The sequence below is a fragment of the Xyrauchen texanus genome, chromosome 49 (genome assembly GCF_025860055.1).
Source record: "Xyrauchen texanus isolate HMW12.3.18 chromosome 49, RBS_HiC_50CHRs, whole genome shotgun sequence".
Classification (NCBI taxonomy): Eukaryota; Metazoa; Chordata; class Actinopteri; order Cypriniformes; family Catostomidae; genus Xyrauchen; species Xyrauchen texanus.
The window spans coordinates 20,104,721-20,122,424 of NC_068324.1; the positions used below are offsets into that span (position 1 = coordinate 20,104,721).

The window sequence follows — 17,704 nt, forward strand, 5'->3', positions numbered from 1 at the left end:
CAATGCTTTGTGGGATTGTAGTTTGTGAGCTCATGAAAGTCGTTAAGTACACAGTGTTGTACCTTGGTCTTTTTGTCTGATTTTCAAATACTTTTTTACTTCAAATTTAAGTTTGTAATGTTGTGATTCAACTTGGATCTGGTTTATTTGGTTCATGGCTTAGAGCTATGGGCACTATTGGGTGTATCAGTTTCTAGTGCCACGACACTTTGCAGTTCAAAATTGTGACGATGCACATTGTGGAGTTTGGACTTTTTTTTCTTCTAGCGTCTATTCTATCAAATACAAACTATCAAATCCTATGCCCATGCAACGTGGGCATAAAAATGGAAATTGCTTAAGTGCACACAGTGAGGTCTAAAATATGATTGCACACTAGCAGCCACATGTGTTGTACATTGAGTTAGGCTGAAACTGAAAACTGAAACAGAAAAGCAAATGTAATACAGGGAGCACCAGATGCCGGAGAGAGACGTTCCTTTTTACAGAGCGAGGGATTGAATGTCTGTTTGAAGCATGAGAGTTATCTGCTCTGACCGTGCAATTTTAGATTAAAGTTTTCAGAGGTTTAATGATAATGCCTTTAAGCAGCTTGGAAAATTCCAGAAAATGATGTCAAGCCTTTAGGGAATTAGCAAATTAGCTTAGTATAGGCTAATTTGCTAACTGGAGTCAACTGGAGGTGTACCTGTGGATATATTTTAAGGCCTACCTTCAAACTCAGAGCCTCTTTGCTTGACATCATGAGAAAATCAAAAGAAAATCACCCAAGACCTCAGAAAAAAAAATTATGGACCTCCATAAGTCTCGTTCATCCTTGGGAGCAATTTCCAAATGCCTGAAGGTACCACGTTCATCTGTACAAACTATAGTATGCAAGTATAAACACCATGGGACCACACAGCCACTATACCACTCAGGAAGGAGATGCATTCTGTCTCATAGAGATGAATGTAGTTTGGTGCGAAAAGTGCAAATCAATCCCAGTACAACAGTAAAGGAAGGACTTTGCGAAGATGCTGGAGGAAACAGGTACACAAGTATCTATATCCACAGTAAAACGAGTCCTATATTGACATAACCTGAAAGGCTGCTCAGCAAAGAAGAAGCCAATGCTCCAAAACTGCCATAAAAAAGCTAGTTTGCAAGTGCACATGGGGAACAAGATCTTACTTTTTGGAGAAATTTCCTCTGGTCTAATGAAACAAAAATTGAACTTTTTGGCCATAATGACCATCATTATGTTTGGAGGAAAAAGGGTGAGGCTTGCAAGCTGAAGAACACCATCCCAGCTGTGAAGCATGAGAAGGGTGCTTTGCTGCAGGAGGGACTGGTGCGCTTCACAATATAGATGACATCATGAGGAAGGAAAATTAAGTGGATATATTGAAGCAACATCTCAAGACATCAGCCAGGAAGTGGCCATTACAAAGCCCTGACCTCAATCTGATAAAAAACTTGTGGGCAGAAATGAGAGGGGCAGAATTTTAAGCATTTGCGAGCAAGGAGGCCTACAAACCTGACTCCGTTACACCAGTTCTGTCTGGAGGAATGGGCCAAAATTCCAGCAACTTATTGGGAGAAGCTTGTGGAAGGCTATCCAAAATGTTTGACCCAAGTTAAACAATTAAAGGCAATACTACCAAATACTAACATAGTGCATGTAAACTTCTGACAGTATCTAAATTAATTCTGTAAAGCAGAATTATTAGCTAATATTTTAATTTGGTGTCTACATTGCCCTGTTCTGGGCTTAATTTCCATCCCAGTACATCTCTGATGTATCATTTAGCACTATTAAGAATTGTTCTATTAGCTTAAATTCAAAGGAAATAACCTGTTTTGGATGTCTTTAAAGTAATAATAATAATACAAAGTCCATCTTAAATTTCCTTGATTCATACTTAGTTTAAGAATCATGAATCAAACCGTGAGCTCAGTATAGTGAACGGAACTGAATTGTGAGAGGAGTGAAACGTTACACCCCTTATAGGCACTGTTGTGCTCTATAGAAACCGAATAACTCAAAATGCCCAGTCACTCACTGTGGCTGCAACAGGTCAGAACATAAACTCCTTGCAAGAACACTGTTAAATTAAAATATATATATATATATATACTTTTTTTGCTACTGTACTTTTAAGACTTCTATTTATGTGCCATTTTTTGCAGAGAGAAATAAACTCTTACTTACAAATATGTGGGTTTGTTGTTGGGTTTGATATAGATCAACTTGGGAAGAAGTTTTTAGCTCTGAAAGAATGTTTACATACAGTAGAATGTATTGTAACTTGTTTTTCATAAGACAGAAAATTCGATTTTTCATGACATGACACATTTAAAAAATAGATATTCTGAATGACTGCAAGTGTTCTTTTTTTGACGTGCTCTAATCATGACCTATAAGGCACTTGTTAAGGGGTGCTAAACACCAAGTCGCTATACTGTTGGTTGCTATAAGTGTTCACACATGACTGTATCAGGGAGTTGATCAAGAGTCCACTGTCTGCACTCCCATTGGTTAATGCAGCATAACATCAATGTTGATTCGCATAAAGTTGAACTCTCCTAAACCTTTTTGCATCGCTAATGAACTGTGTTGCTCATGTCATCTCAAATCGAAAATTCTCATTGAAACTAGCCAATGTTGGTAACTTCATTGCTGAAAATCATTGTCAGTGTGAACGCCCCTTTAGACAATATATAATACATGTAAGCATGAATTTAGATGTAACCAATGATGGTGAGTTGTCCTCCCAAAAACAGAGGTTTTCCTCTTTGTCAGCTTGTTAAGCCCTGTCCAATATTTTCCAGTAAAACCATGCCATAATGATTATTCATATCCTTCAGCAGCTGTTTGTTTTATTCTCCATGTCACAGCGACAGGTGGTTGTCACAAAACAGCAGTTATCTCTAACCGATTTGCAGAGGTTTACGGTGTTGATTTGCGTCAAACATTGCATATGCAACACTTTGCTCAAGCATCAAAGTCTTCACCATTAAATATCTTCCTCAACCCCTTTGATGTATAATTGCCGCACCAATCTGGAAGGAGTCCAGACCACCAAGCAAGTCAACAAGTGAGGATAGAGATAAAACTAAGGCCCACTGATGGGGTTTGGCTAAGCAAGGAGGAAATCATCATGATTTTCCCACAAACCGGTTTCTGTGGGTTTCGTACAGCTTGTTTAGAGATGAGACTCTACATATTTGAAGGTCAGCCAGAATGCAAGTGTGTGTATCCATGAGAGGGAAGAAAAGAAAGATGCAGGTCAATCCGATAACAAAGAGCATTGAGACTATTTTTAAGCTGTACAACCAATTTAGCCAAGGTACAGCACATCCTGTGAAAGATTGTGCTTTAAAAAGAAGGAAAAAGGGATCATTGTGAAGATGGTTTGCACAAGTATGCAATCGCAGATGTGAATGCTTGGGCAAGGCAGTGCAAGCACACGGTCCCGTACTTAACATGCTTTCATGAGTTACTGGGGGGTAACAAAACAGTACTCAAGGGGGTCAATAAAATTACCTTCAAAATGTCTGTGCCATTAAATTGGATTTGATATTAATCAAGACACAGTGTGTAAATGATGAGTAAACTCTCAAAACGGAATCTCATATCTGAGACATTGCCTTGTGCGCAGTGCTTCGACATTGTTGCGGAAGCGTCACAGCTGAACCAGATTTGAGTCCTGATTCTTTTCACTTGTTTCCAGTCTCCCTCTCCACTTTTGTATTAAACAAAGGCAAAAAATGCACAAAATATAACGAATGTAATTTGACTAACTTTTATCCAGTGACCCAAAACGTCACTATTGTACCAATAGCAACTAATTCTGGAGGATTCTGATTCCGTTGAAGTATTTGTTCAACTAAAAAAATCAAAATATCTCATATAATCTTTAAGGATGGGACAATATATCAAATTTTGAAATATTGCAGACCAAAATAAATGACAAACCATACAGAACATAGCAAAATTTGATATATCTGTCAATTCAAAACCAAAATTGCTCGGTTGCTTTTTTCTACACTATTTACTGGGTTCGCACAAGGTCCTTGAAGCAATTAAATGGTTGAATAAAGCTTTTAAAAATGTAAGTACGTACTATAATACCTGGAAAATCACCTTTTTTTCATGAAAAATGCTTAAAATTGCTTAAAATGAGAACTGAATATTAACTGAATATATGAGTGTAATGTATCCCCATAGATGAGATCAACACACTCCACTTGCATTTAATAATGTGTCTTTTAATATCCTTTTTGTTCTTTACAGTCGGTTGTTGACCAAAAGTTCAAAGAAACGTAACTTTGAATCACATTTAGCATGGATGCGGTCAGTGGCGTCATGCCCATTCAGATTGAGGCATGTGCCCCCTTTTGATTTTTGAGCCAAGAGACTTTTGAATGGGTTATTTGAAATTCTAAAATAATTAAATTATATGATTATTGCATATAAAAAGATTGGCTGTGGCAGAAATCTTTAATCACATGTTCCGTATTTTCAACGGGAGAAAGGCGCCGTGGGCCAGCAAACGGATTGAGACAGCAATTTGTCAAGCTCATTTACATAAGCTCAAGACATCAGTTGCTTTGTCATCATGACAAAAATATTTTAGTTGATGTAGATGAGTATTTTAGTTTAGTTGATGAGCTGACCTTGGTGCCCCCTCAAAAAAACAAATAAATAAACAAATTGGTGATTGACGCCCCTGGATGACGCCCTTGGACCGTGCGACTCTTCTCTCGTTAATGTGCTCTAAACTGAAAGACACTCACCAAACTGCCGCCATTCTTAAAAAAGACAGCAAATAGGAAAAGAGAAACAAGTACAGCAGTCCCTTGCATGTTATAAAGCAGGGGTGTCCACACTTTTTTGCGTGATGATCTACTTTTAAATGACCAACTCAATAAGATCTACCAACTAAAAAAACACAGTTTTTTTTTTTTTTAATGCTTGTTGGGACTACTGCATTTATGCCTACATGGAATTCATCTTCTAATTAATAAAAAAAATATAATAATGTTCAATGTTGATATCATTCAATTTTAACACTAAACCCAAAGCACCTACAGCACAATATAAAAAATAGCCAGGGCATTTACCTTATTCTGATGATTTGCACTGAATTGAATCAGACAGTTTTGTATAATCCGGGCAGAAGCTGCTGGTAGCTAGCCTCAAAAACTGCTAGCTTCGCAATTTCGCGCTCTGTTCTCAGAAGCCCTTGGAAGGCGCAAAACTAGTTGTCATGGCAACTGAATAAACAAAAATCTCACCTGGTCAAAATGTACTCATCAAGTGCAAGTCAGACAGAAACTAAAATATGGAAAAACATTATATTTATTTGTATTAAAATTTAACGAAATACATTTAAATTTTGTGCAATCTACCAGCATTGCCTTTGCGATCGACGTATTGGGTACCCCTGTTATAAAGGAACATGTTCTGTTCAGTTATACGGCTTGTCCTGCACCTCATCAGCCTGAATGAAGCCAACAATTTTTGAAAGTTTATTTGCTTGTGATCTTTTTCTTATATAAAAATGTATATAGGAAACTCTATTTGAACTTTGAGCATTTATATTCTGAAATGTATTCTGATGAGGAATTATAATGTGCATATTGTTCAAACATCTTCCTCAAAAATAAACGCAATTTTCTGTCGAACTTCGTCATTTACGTGTTGCCATAGCAAATCTAGATTATCTTGAATTGTGAACCTAATATTGTAAATCAAATTGAATTGTTAGATAACCACATTGTCCCATCACTAATAACTGGTTGAAGGGTGTGGAAAGGACGAGACAGGGGTATGATATGCGGTCCAGTGCATTTTTATGTTTGTGCAGTCCTCTCCAAATTAAATCAACATGTGACACAAACTTTGTTAACATAACCTTCTCTCAGTCTTCACAACACTATAAATTTCAATATAAAATCTTCAGCTTTGCAATAAACATTTAATATGGCACACCAGTCCCTGGTCACTCATGTCGTTCTCTCTCTCCCTCTCTGGCGGTCGCATGGCCATTTATATGCCACTCTCCCCATGCTCACTGGAATTAGAGACAGGTGTTAGACATAATTTAGCTCAGGTTTAAGCGCTCTTACCGCTTTGTCTCTCTCCGGACGGACGCTTGACCGCACCCCCGCTGCCACAAAGGCACTTCCGTGTTTTGTGTCATACAAACACATGAAAATATTTGAACATAGAAGCTTCACATAATCTTCCAAACTGAGTTGAAATTGTCATCAGAACAAGGGCTGGGCGGTTAATCAAATTTTATTTTCAATTATGATTTTGGCTTCCAACGGTTATGAAAAAAAGCTAATCGAGATAAAATTATTATTTTGCCGCATTCCATTTCGCAATGAAACACCCTAGCGTTATAACTTTAAAGCATCCTTTATTCAAGTTAAAATAATAATGAAGTGGGTTATGAAATAAACTCAGAAACTAGCATTTCTCTGTGCGGTCAGTGAGTTACCCGTGTGCTGCAGCTAGATTATAACGTGATGGCTCATGTTGTAGTGAATAATAATATATGTGTCACGTTCACTGTGTATCTTATCATGAAGAATATCGGTGATACACAGCACTATTAAGAAGAGAAAGTTTGTTTTTTGTAAGTTAAAGATGGATCAAAGTGAACATAAAGGTGGGAGTGTAGTCTTAGCACATTAAACACTGAAACAAAATAATTTTTGATTAGCATTTTGTGGCTTGTTTTCGAAAATAATATCTAAAACTTCTTTAAAACAACAGATATTTACATAAGGAGCTAAACTGCAGAAGAAAAAATCGTTATCAGAGAATGTTGAATAGAATATTTAATCTGGGCTCGACATTAACGTTTGTCTGAGACAAGTGGATTTTTGAAGAGGCAATTGAAAGAGAATTTTACTTGCCCGACCGGACAAGCAGACTGATTAAAACCAAAGTCAATGAGTAATCATGTTAAATAATCATGATCTTAATTGACCAAAATAATCATGATTATGATTTGTGCCTTAATCGAGCAGCCCTGATAAGAACATCATTTTAATAACATTGTCTTTGGTTGCATGAAGTATTAGCAAAGGATCATATTAGGCAGAAAATGCCTTGTAAAATTATTTAAACCATAAGCCCCCAGAGGTCTCCCTCTAGAAAGGTTTTGGTTGTACCAGCATAACCACTTTAAAGGACAACTGTGGTAAAGGCCTAGCCCCCCTCCCTGTTACCAAATAGCTCTCATTTGTGTTCACAAAAGCCATACTGGGGATGCATGTTAGTGTTTTTGGACTGTTTGTGAACACATGTTCAAAAATGAAGGAGGGCTGGTCCATAACAAAGAACAGTGAAAAGTCTATCATTGTTCGTTTCTAAGTAAATGCAGAATGCATCCATCTAGATTCATAGCCTATGTCTCGAGAGGTTACAACAGATTTGCAGATTTGATTTGATTCTGATTAACAAGCGTTCAATTTGATTCAGTTTGGATTTAATTCTGATTCATCTGGGTAAATAAAATGTATGGGTCCATTTCACTTACACTTGAAAGATGTTTTGTCTCAGTTAATGCTGTACGGATCCTTTTAACTTGGCATATTACAAAAAAATATTAATTAAAAAAAATAATAACAGGACAAACTAAGCAGTTCAATTGCAAAATATTTAACAGATCTAATAATTATCTCAACCAAATATATGGATCATTCAAATGAAAATGGAGATTACTCCAGCTTAAGTGAGCAGCGTAGAGAAGAAGCAGAATTGCGTGATTTTGCCTGGAGCCAGGAGAGTTTCTTTTCAATGTATTTGTTAACTCATGCTACAATGTTGCTCCAATAAAGCTCCATCATAACCATAACATGTTAACAATTCAACTGCAAGAATTTACCACTTGTTAAACACAATGTTTAAAAGACTATTAGTGGTCAGAATGACAGAAAAATTATCTGAAAGACAACATTCATATTACAAAACGTTAATTAAGAAAATTATTGATAGACAAACCTGATGTGTCCGAAGTAAAAAAAAAAAAATTTGTTAATGAATTTAAAAAGATTTGTGTAAAGAAAACACATCGAAGTTTGTTAAGAGTTACTGTATTTTCCACAAGTGTCTCTTAATTTTGTATTTTTTTTACATTACATATGTTAGCCAGCATAATTTGTGTGTGTATTATGAGCCAGTTAGATGACGTGAAGTGAATCCATTAGTCATTGTTACATACAACAGCTCTTCGTGATCACTCGTATTACTACTACACTATTAAAGCTAGAAAATAGCTTTAAATGGCTTTAAATGAACAACTTCAGCATTAAGGCTTATCACAGCTGAGAGACACAACAGACTGATTAATTACACAAACTGAAGGCGCTTACCTCTTACTGGACTTTCCACATTTTGCCTTCAAAATGGCAGAGGACAATGCTATTTTTCCACAGAGAAAGCTGATCTTCAGAAAGCTGACAGCATCTATGCTTTGGAGTGGCAACAGGTGATCACACACGCTCCGTTTCTCTCTCTCTCTCTCTCTCTCACACACACACACACACACACACTCTCACTCACTCACTCACTCACACACTCACACACACACTCACACACACACACACACGCATGTTGTGTTTCCATGTTTTATGGGGACTTTCCATAGACATAATGGTTTTTATACTGTACAAACTTTATATTCTATCCCTAAACCTAACCCTACCCTAAACCTAACCCTCACAGAAAACTTTCTGCATTTTTACATTTTCAAAAAACATAATTTAGTATGATTTATAAGCTGTTTTCCTCATGGGGACCGACAAAATGTCCCCACAAGGTCAAAAATTTTGGGTTTTACTATCCTTATGGGGACATTTGGTCCCCACAAAGTGATAAATACACGCTCACACACACACACACACACACACACACACACACACACACACACACACACACACACACACACATCCATTCTTGTTTATCCAATAACTTGTAAGAAACAGCACAAGCTGTGATACTATTTCTGAAGTGACATTTTTGAATTACTAATGGAGGTTTGGACGCATAATTTTTTTTGAACCAGCAACGGCAGATTCTGATCAGTTGCGTAAGAAAGTAGTTCCATGCACAAATGCTTTTTTTATGACCGTACTTATCCTAATTTTTTTAAATGTACTTGTTCATTGAAATGTTGTATATAAGCAATATCACTGCACTGCTGACACACAATTGGCTGATTAGATAATCGCATGAATATGTAGGTGTACCTAATAAAGTTGTCACTGAGTATATACATTGTATACATTAGGGCTGAAACGATTAGTCGACATTATCGACAACGTCGATAATAAAAAATTGTCGATATTTTTTAGATCATTTGAAGCAGCACTTCAGCTCGCACTTGATTGAGGAGAGGAAGAAAGAACAGATCACAGTCCAGACGCACTGCAAACTTTCCAAACAGATTAAGGTGATGTAGACCGCAGAGTATTATAATACAAAAATGCTAAATAAGTAAATACAGAAGCAGTGTCGTTGTGAAATAAACCGGCGCCATAACTGGTGTTTCGCTTGAGCAAAACTTGCCTGACAGAGCGTCTAAAAAGGAAACAGTGCTCCGTTTTATACTGTATTTAATGCATCCTTTAGTTCCAATACTAAGGAAGCGAGCTGTATAAATAAGTACAAACTCTGAAACTGCCATTTGTCTGTGCGGTCAGAGCCGCTTATACGGGTTGCATGAAAAACAGCACGAGATAGTTTCAAACTTCTCCCTGCTGATACACTTTCTAGCGCGGAGACGCTCATCATTGGTGCACACGCGCTGCAGCTAGATTTTGTTTATAGTGATTGGTCGTGACATAGTGAATTATAATATGAGTGTCACTTGATCGAAATCAAGTACACAAAAAGGTGAGAGGGTGTAGTCTTAGACCATTACACAATGCACAATGCATCTTTTTTGGTTTGTTTTCTAATATAAATATCTAAAAACTCCTTATGTACATTTACTTTAGCAGATATACTGCAGAAGAAAAAATTGTTATCAGAGAATCTTGAATATAGAGTACATTTACCTGAGAAGCAACATATAAGATATTTAGACTTGCTTTTAGCACAAATAACTTGAATATGAGTATATTATTTCTTTACTAAGTGAAAAAATACACTTATATTTAAGATACATTTTCTTGAAGTCTAAATATATTATATGTTGCTTCTCAAGTAAATGTATCTTGTTTTAAGGATTTTTAGACAATGTTAAATGGAAAACAAGACAAAAACACAAAGGATTTTTTTGCAGTTACATTTTTAATGAATTAATTAAACAATACAAATCCAAGTTATTTTTGCCCTTTAATTCAGTGAATGTCATTTAGAGGTATTTTAAAAACATGATTTTGTCCTCTTTATTGTTAGTAAGCACGTTTAATACAACTTTTTAAGTCAGGCACAAGCTGAATAATCGGTTAAGAGCTAATGATTAATCATTGCAATAATTGCCGAATAATCGTTCTAATAATCGTTAGATTAGTTGATTATAAAAAGAATCGTTAGTTGCAGCCCTAGTATATATATATATATATGTAAGTAATATCACACAAGCAATCGTGCTATATGGCCCTAAATCAGCACTGCTATGATTAGCTACGGTACTCGCCCTGCACCCGAATCACAGCAGTGCTGATGTAGGGCCATATTGCACTCTTGCTCGTGTGATATTACTTATATATATATATATATATACACACACATACATTGTATATACTCAGTGACCACTTTATTAGGTACACCTACTTATTCATGCAATTATCTAATCAGCCAATCGTGTGGCAGCAGTGCAGTGCATAAAATCATGCAGTCAGGAGCTTCAGTTAATGTTCACATCAACCATCAGAATGAGGGGAAAATGTGATCTCAGTTATTTGGACCGTGGCATGATTGTTGGGCTGGTTTGAGTGTTTCTGTAACTGCTGATCTCCTGAAATTTTCACACAAACAGTCTCTAGAATTTACTCAGAATGGTGCCAAAACAAAACAAAAATTCAGTGAGTGGCAGTTCTGCGGATGGAAAAATCTTGTTGATAAGAGAGGTCAACAGAGAATGGCCAGACTGGTTCTAACTGACAAAGTCTACGGTAACTCAGATAACTGCTCTGTACAATTGGAGTGAGAAGAATATCATCTCAGAATGCACAACAAGTCGAACCTTGAGGCAGCTGGGACACAACGGCAGAAGACCACGTTGGGTTCTACACTTCTGTCAGCTAAGAACAGAAAGCTGAGGCTAAAGTGGGCCTACAATCTGTGTACCTCAGCAGAAATCAGGATTTATCAGACCAGACTATTCTTTCCCAGTCTTTAACTGTCCAGTTTTGGTGAGCCTGTGCCCACTGCAGCCTTTCGGAAAAAGTCAAACCAAATTTTACTCTTAACAACTTGTGAAAGGATCTCACTGCTGAACTTCTTTGCCACAACACTACTCATTTACTGGTGAGTGAAATCTGAAAATGTACCAGCCAGTGGCTAATCACAGACATTTTTAGTCGCATTTGTGAGTTATTAACTTGTTTCATAGAGGGTTGCTGCAAAGACTAAAAGATTGATCTTGGAATTTAAGAATGAGTATCAAGACTGTTCAAATGAAGATAGTGATGCATCGGAAAATCTATATTGCCCAGCCCTATTAACACGTTGCAAATTTTGCTAAAGAGCAAACTCAGAACAGAGTTTCTTTCACTTCAAGGAGTTGAACATTTTAAATCCTGGAATGGAGTTGACGTGGATTGATTAGAAAATTCTTTGAGCACTGAGAGGAAACCATTCAACCAACATACTCTGCTCTGAACCCCCTTCAAAAACGACCATGAAGTTTCACGTGAATCAAACATGTGAGAGTAGCAGGGTAAATGTGGTCACCTGCAATGATTGTCAAACCTCGAAGTGTGTTTGAGTATGCGTGAACACTATATAGCGTCTCTGAAACACGGTAACACATCATGGGAATTGATTAGAGTAAATACACAGATCAAGGAGGGTATGAACATGTTGAGGGTTTGACAGAGAGAGAGCGCAAGACGGAAAAAAAGGGATAAAAAAAAGAAAATAGACTGGTGGCTATTTATTATTCAGAGGAAAAACAAACTGATCAGGGCTGCTGATTAGCAGATGTGAGAGCGAAGAGCAGGTTAAAAATGCTGCCCACATTTCTTTTCTTTTTTTTGAAAGAACACATGGCGAATGAATAAGATATAGAGTTTGAAATGTATAGGTCAAACATGTCCCTTTCCATTTGGCCAATACTCAAAAATGGCAAAGCATGGGGGCTCATTATAGGTCAGAGTTGATCAGAGATGAAATTCAATGTGCTGACTAGTGTCCCTGTAGCACAACACTTGGATCTATCTCTAGACGACACCTGTGCGAAGTTGGTGGTCGGTTTGAGACAGAAAACATTCCTTCCTGAAATAAAACTTTTGTGGTTACAAGCAACAGATAATGTTGCTGATGAAAGAGCTAAAGCAGTCAAAATATTACTCTTTTATATTATTTACTTTTCTCCTCTGACCCACTGTTAATATTAGTAGAGGATATTAAATCAGTCCCACCACGATTTCGCAACACTTTTTCCTGATTTTTGCGCCCCAAAATGAGTTGCTGTGGCATTTTGCAAATTTTGCGATGCAATTTGTGGTATTTTTTTGTCTTGTTTTGCAGTGAAAACACACAAATCATCATTATATACCTCTGTAATTGGGTACATTTTGTGTAAATGTAAATATTTTAGTGCACAATAACTAGCAAGTAAAAAAAAAAAGAAAACAGAATTACACACAAAATACCATACATTTAAGTGAAACCTTTGGGTGTTAGAAGACCCTTATTTATTTTTGTATTAAAAGTTTTGCCTCACAATGCAAGAAAACTTCTCTAAGTTTAAACTAGATGTGCAATAAATCTGTAAAATAAAAACACGAATGAGGATTCAATAATTGGGCCTGTTGCGATTATTACATTGTCTAATATTGAGTGAACTGAAATCTGCTATATGGCCATATACAAACAAATATAATTATAGTTCATATATTTGAGCATTTACAAATTTATAATCCACAAGTGTTTCAGATTTTTTTATTTTTATGAAAATGGCAATTTTTCTCATATATTATGTTTAGACAAGGTTTAGACAAGGATTTTGATAGTGAACGCACAATGAGGAAAATGAGACGGAGATGCTTACACTGTTACAATGGAGATGATACAATAGCTGCTGTGCATTAGGATATGTTGCAACTGCGTCAAGCTTTTCAAACATGCATTTTGCCGCTGTCAACCATGAAGGAAAGCAATGGGATTCCCACAAATGTACGTTTTTTTGTGGAAACTTTTCTGAAATTCTAAAAAATTGCTTAGGAACATCACAAGCTTTGACGAACATTCTCATTCATTACCATTAGTTCTTCTGTTGTCAGGAATAATAGCATAAATCCTGCCTCCTTCTGGGCAGGTCAAGTTTCTGATCACTCAATACAATGAGAGCATGTACATGCACATCAATCAACTTGTTACCAAAAATCAGCTTATACACAAATTCTGACAAAACTATTTAAGGCATTTACATTTTTAAATAAATGGGTAATTCCTAGTAATTCTTTTGGCTTCAAAACATAAATGGGTATGAACACAGCACTTGTGCACATTGGATAAGACGTTAAGAACGACAGAAAAGGTGTTTACGTGCAATGCAAAATCAGGGTAATAGGCAAAAATCATGACCTTACATGTTATAGGCTTTATAAGCATATTTGCTGTAAGATCATGCATGGAAAAGCGCTCATTGACATGTAAAGTCTTAGAAGTATAAAACACTGTTTTTTGCCATTTTTTTGTAACTTTCCATAAATGCTTTTTGTGGACTTGAGTGGATGGTTTGAGTTCTAAAAGTCATAGTATGTTTTCATAGTTCAATGAACTCTTATTTCAAAAGATCAAGGAAAACTCAATTGCTCATAACAATACTGCTTTAATACTACAAGTTGCTTATCTCACTTGTACTGTGCCGGTGTGGTCAGTGACTGCTCCAAGCTGGACGTATTGAACCTGAATATCATTAGCTTGCAGAGGAGATGTGTCAACTCCGCTGGTCCCATCGGCCGATGCCACAGCAATGAGCTGCGTTCCTCTTAGAACCTTGAAAAAACAGAGAATAAAAAAGGGAACTTTGAATGCTCAGTTAACAGTAACACAGTTAGAAAGCGCTCACTCAGTCCTGTATTTGTTTATACGTGTGTTTTGTGTCTGCCTCTAAACACTAGAGTTTAAACACACTGCTGAAATTTCCCAGTGTTGCCAAACTCTCATTTTTGCGACCTTTTTCACAGGAATTCAGAGGATGCATGAGGTGTATCCTTCGTAGGCACTCACAACCCACAAAATGTAAAAAAAAAATAAGAATTATGCCAATTTGCCCATAAATATGATATTCAAACTTAACTAATGTTAATTCCCAAGTTGAAGTACCTCAGTAGATGGGTGCAGAGTATATAATATGTATTATTATATTAATATATAATTAAAATAAAGTTTTAGACTAAAAGTACACCTGAGGTTCTTTATTGAGGTTTGCCTTGTCAAAATCATCCATGATTCTGCAGTCTTTGACACAGTCAACCATCAGCTCCTTCTCTCCACTCTCTCTACTCTGGGCATCAGAGGAACTGTGCTGGACTGGTTGACCTCCTATCTCTCAGACAGGTCCTTCAAGGTAGCCTGGAAAGGTCAGGTATCCAAGCCACATCAGTTACTTACTGGGGTACCTCAGGGATCAGTGCTTGGGCCACTTCTCTTCTACATATACACAACATCACTGGGACCCATCATTCGGTCACATGGTTTCTCTTACCACTGCTACGCTGACGACACGCAACTCTACTTGTCTTTTCAGCCCAACGACACCAAAGTGACATCTCGGCCTGGATGAAGGAACACCGCCTGCAACTCAACCCAGCCAAGACCGAACTCCTTGTCTTTCCAGCCAACCCTGCTGTTGAACACAACATCACCGTGCAGCTGGGTTCAACTATAGTATCGCCTTCCAAAAAGGTTAGAAATCTAGGGGTAACCATCAATAACAAGCTAAATTTCACAGACCACATCTCAAAGACTGCAAGATCATGTAGATTTACACTCTACAATATCAGGAAAATAAGACCTTTCCTCTCTGAACATGCCACACAACTGCTTGTTCAGTCACTTGTCATAACTAGACTGGACTACTGTAAATCTCTTATTGCAGGCCTTCCTGCATGTGCAATTAGACCTCTGCAAATGATCCAGAATCCAGCAGCACGTCTGGTCTTTAATGAACCAAAGAGAGCGCATGTTACACCACTCTTTGTCTCTCTCCACTGGCTGTTGGTTGATGCACATATTCAATTCAAGGCTCTGATGCTGGCATACAAAACAGTCACTGGGTCTGCTCCAGCATACCTAAAAATAATTTATGCAGATCTACACTCCTACCAGAAGCCTACGGTCGGCTAAGGAACGTCGCCTTGTTGTACCAACACAAAGAGGCACCAAAACGCTTTCCCGGACTCTCAGTTTCATCATACCACGTTGGTGGAATGACCTTCCCAACACCATCTGTGCAGCTGAATCACTCTCTGTCTTCAAAAAACAGATCTTTTGGATCTTTTCCAAGAGCACAAAAAAAAAAATAATCTTGTTGCACTTAAATCTGTTTTGAATGCTATTCTGATGCTAGTAAAACTTTGTAGTATGGCACTTTTCGTACAAATGTCTCCTTCAGATGATTCGCTTATGTTTTCCTCTTTTGTAAGTCGCTTTGGATAAAAGCGTCTGCCAAATTAATAAATGTAAATGATTATGAATCGGGAATCTGGATATTTTCTCTCCATCTCTGTTATTTGATTGGCCAGCTTCTGTTGCGCTAAGCAAGGCTGAGGTGGAATGTAAATAGCAACCAATATAAACTAGGTAAATTCCCAATGCTAGTAAAAAGGTCTGCAGTTTATGAAGAGAGTTTTCGATTGAGGAGAACATGATTCTAGCAGACAACGGTTAAATCGCTGCACTGTTGCTTGCTACTCAACTGCTGTATCCAATTGTAAGATCCAATAATAGGATCACATGAACTCCACTATGCGCACTCCCATTGGTTGTTGCTACAGTGTCACTGCTCGTTTGAATATAGTTCAGTTCGCCAGCATTAGCTGTCACTCAAGATGCCTGCAAATGCTATGTCGATGTGAATCGCTGTCAGTGTGAATGTCCCTAAAATTAGTAATGTTGCTAGTTAGCTACTTCACATCACTGCTGCTGGCATAGTTGGCCATTTTTCTTCAAAATCCTACATTTTGCAAGTGAAAGGAAAGATTCAGCTAATATATCACTTTAATATGGAAATGATTGGCATCTGTGATTATTTATGTATTATTTGCGTATATCCTTCTGTAAATTACACACTATGCTTTCCTTTCTAAGACTGTTAATATTTTCCTTCATGTCAAACCTTGCTGACTGTTCCTTTCAACCCTTTATTGGCATATAAATCACCACACTTGAATATGTTTAAACTAAATCAAAATTCCTGCAGATTTTAATCTGCTAATGTTTTCACTTTCTATATGGCTTCTAGAAAGAAAAAGAATACAGATGACTAACATCAACCCTAATAATAACTGTTTTTCATCTTTTCTTCTCTTTTCATTGTCAGAAAGTTCAAAAGTCCAAGACTTTCGCAAACAAATGCCATTAATGAGAGGAAATTGATTGGCACTTACAATTTGCTCAGAAAAACAGGCCAATCACGATTGTTAGACTGCAGTTGTTGATTGCACTTGATTGCAGATTTGGAAATGTAGACGTTTATGTGCTTGCGCAAAGCCTAATTCAAATCAAGTCAGGGATTTACAATAAAAAAAATAATAAATGAAAAAATAAACTGCATTTCCATATCAAGGATGCTGATTCTGCCATATGGTTGATGAAAGTACATCTGATGTGTCTACGTCTAAGTGCAGGATCATAATAGCCTGTTGGAAAGCCCAGTTTCCAGCTGAACACTCATAAACACAACTCTATTCTGTGCCAAGGTCCTGCTCATCACATAACAAGCAAGCACAAACACATGCATATGCATGCATAATTGCACACTGTGTTCAATTTCTCCAAAGCAGGGTTGAACATATCATTGTTTACACGTGATCTAACCACTACAGATGTTTTGATGTGGTCTCCATGGTTTTGGAGCCTCCAAACCCTCTTCAATCACTAGCGTCTTAAACCTGAACTGTGAGTCAGTAATTTATCACTTGCAGTAATTGACCATTTCCACATGGACAACATTCATTCAAAAACAGCCATTCAGGATAAAAAGTTGGAGTTTAAATGAAGCGTGCAACTTCAGACTAAACTATTGCTAATCTTTACGGCTCCACCAATTACGGATTCTTCTGCGACTTCATGCTGTGACATCTCACCGCCTCATCTTGATGACACCAGCGCCTTTGAGCATCAGTACAGGCATAAACAATCAAATCTGAGTTTCCCCAACTGGGAACAGAACTGACATGCACTCCCAATTAGGAAGAAAATCTGCTGCACTGCACAAAAATCCCACATTAACCCCCAATTTCAGATCCAGTTTGCCACCACCCCCACCCCAGTTTCAAGCCCAGACGTTGACTTTGAAGT

The 17,704-nt window shown here is 37.3% G+C and overlaps 1 protein-coding gene across 1 annotated transcript in view; it reads right to left on the reverse strand.

Moving 5' to 3' along the window:
- The window catches only part of banp (BTG3 associated nuclear protein), a 73,720-nt gene that overhangs the window by 8,168 nt on the left and 47,848 nt on the right, over positions 1-17,704 (reverse strand). The window contains exon 12 of the mRNA XM_052122592.1: positions 14,036-14,176. Within this exon, the coding sequence (XP_051978552.1) occupies positions 14,036-14,176 (141 nt within the window). The remainder of the gene's footprint in view (positions 1-14,035; positions 14,177-17,704) is intronic.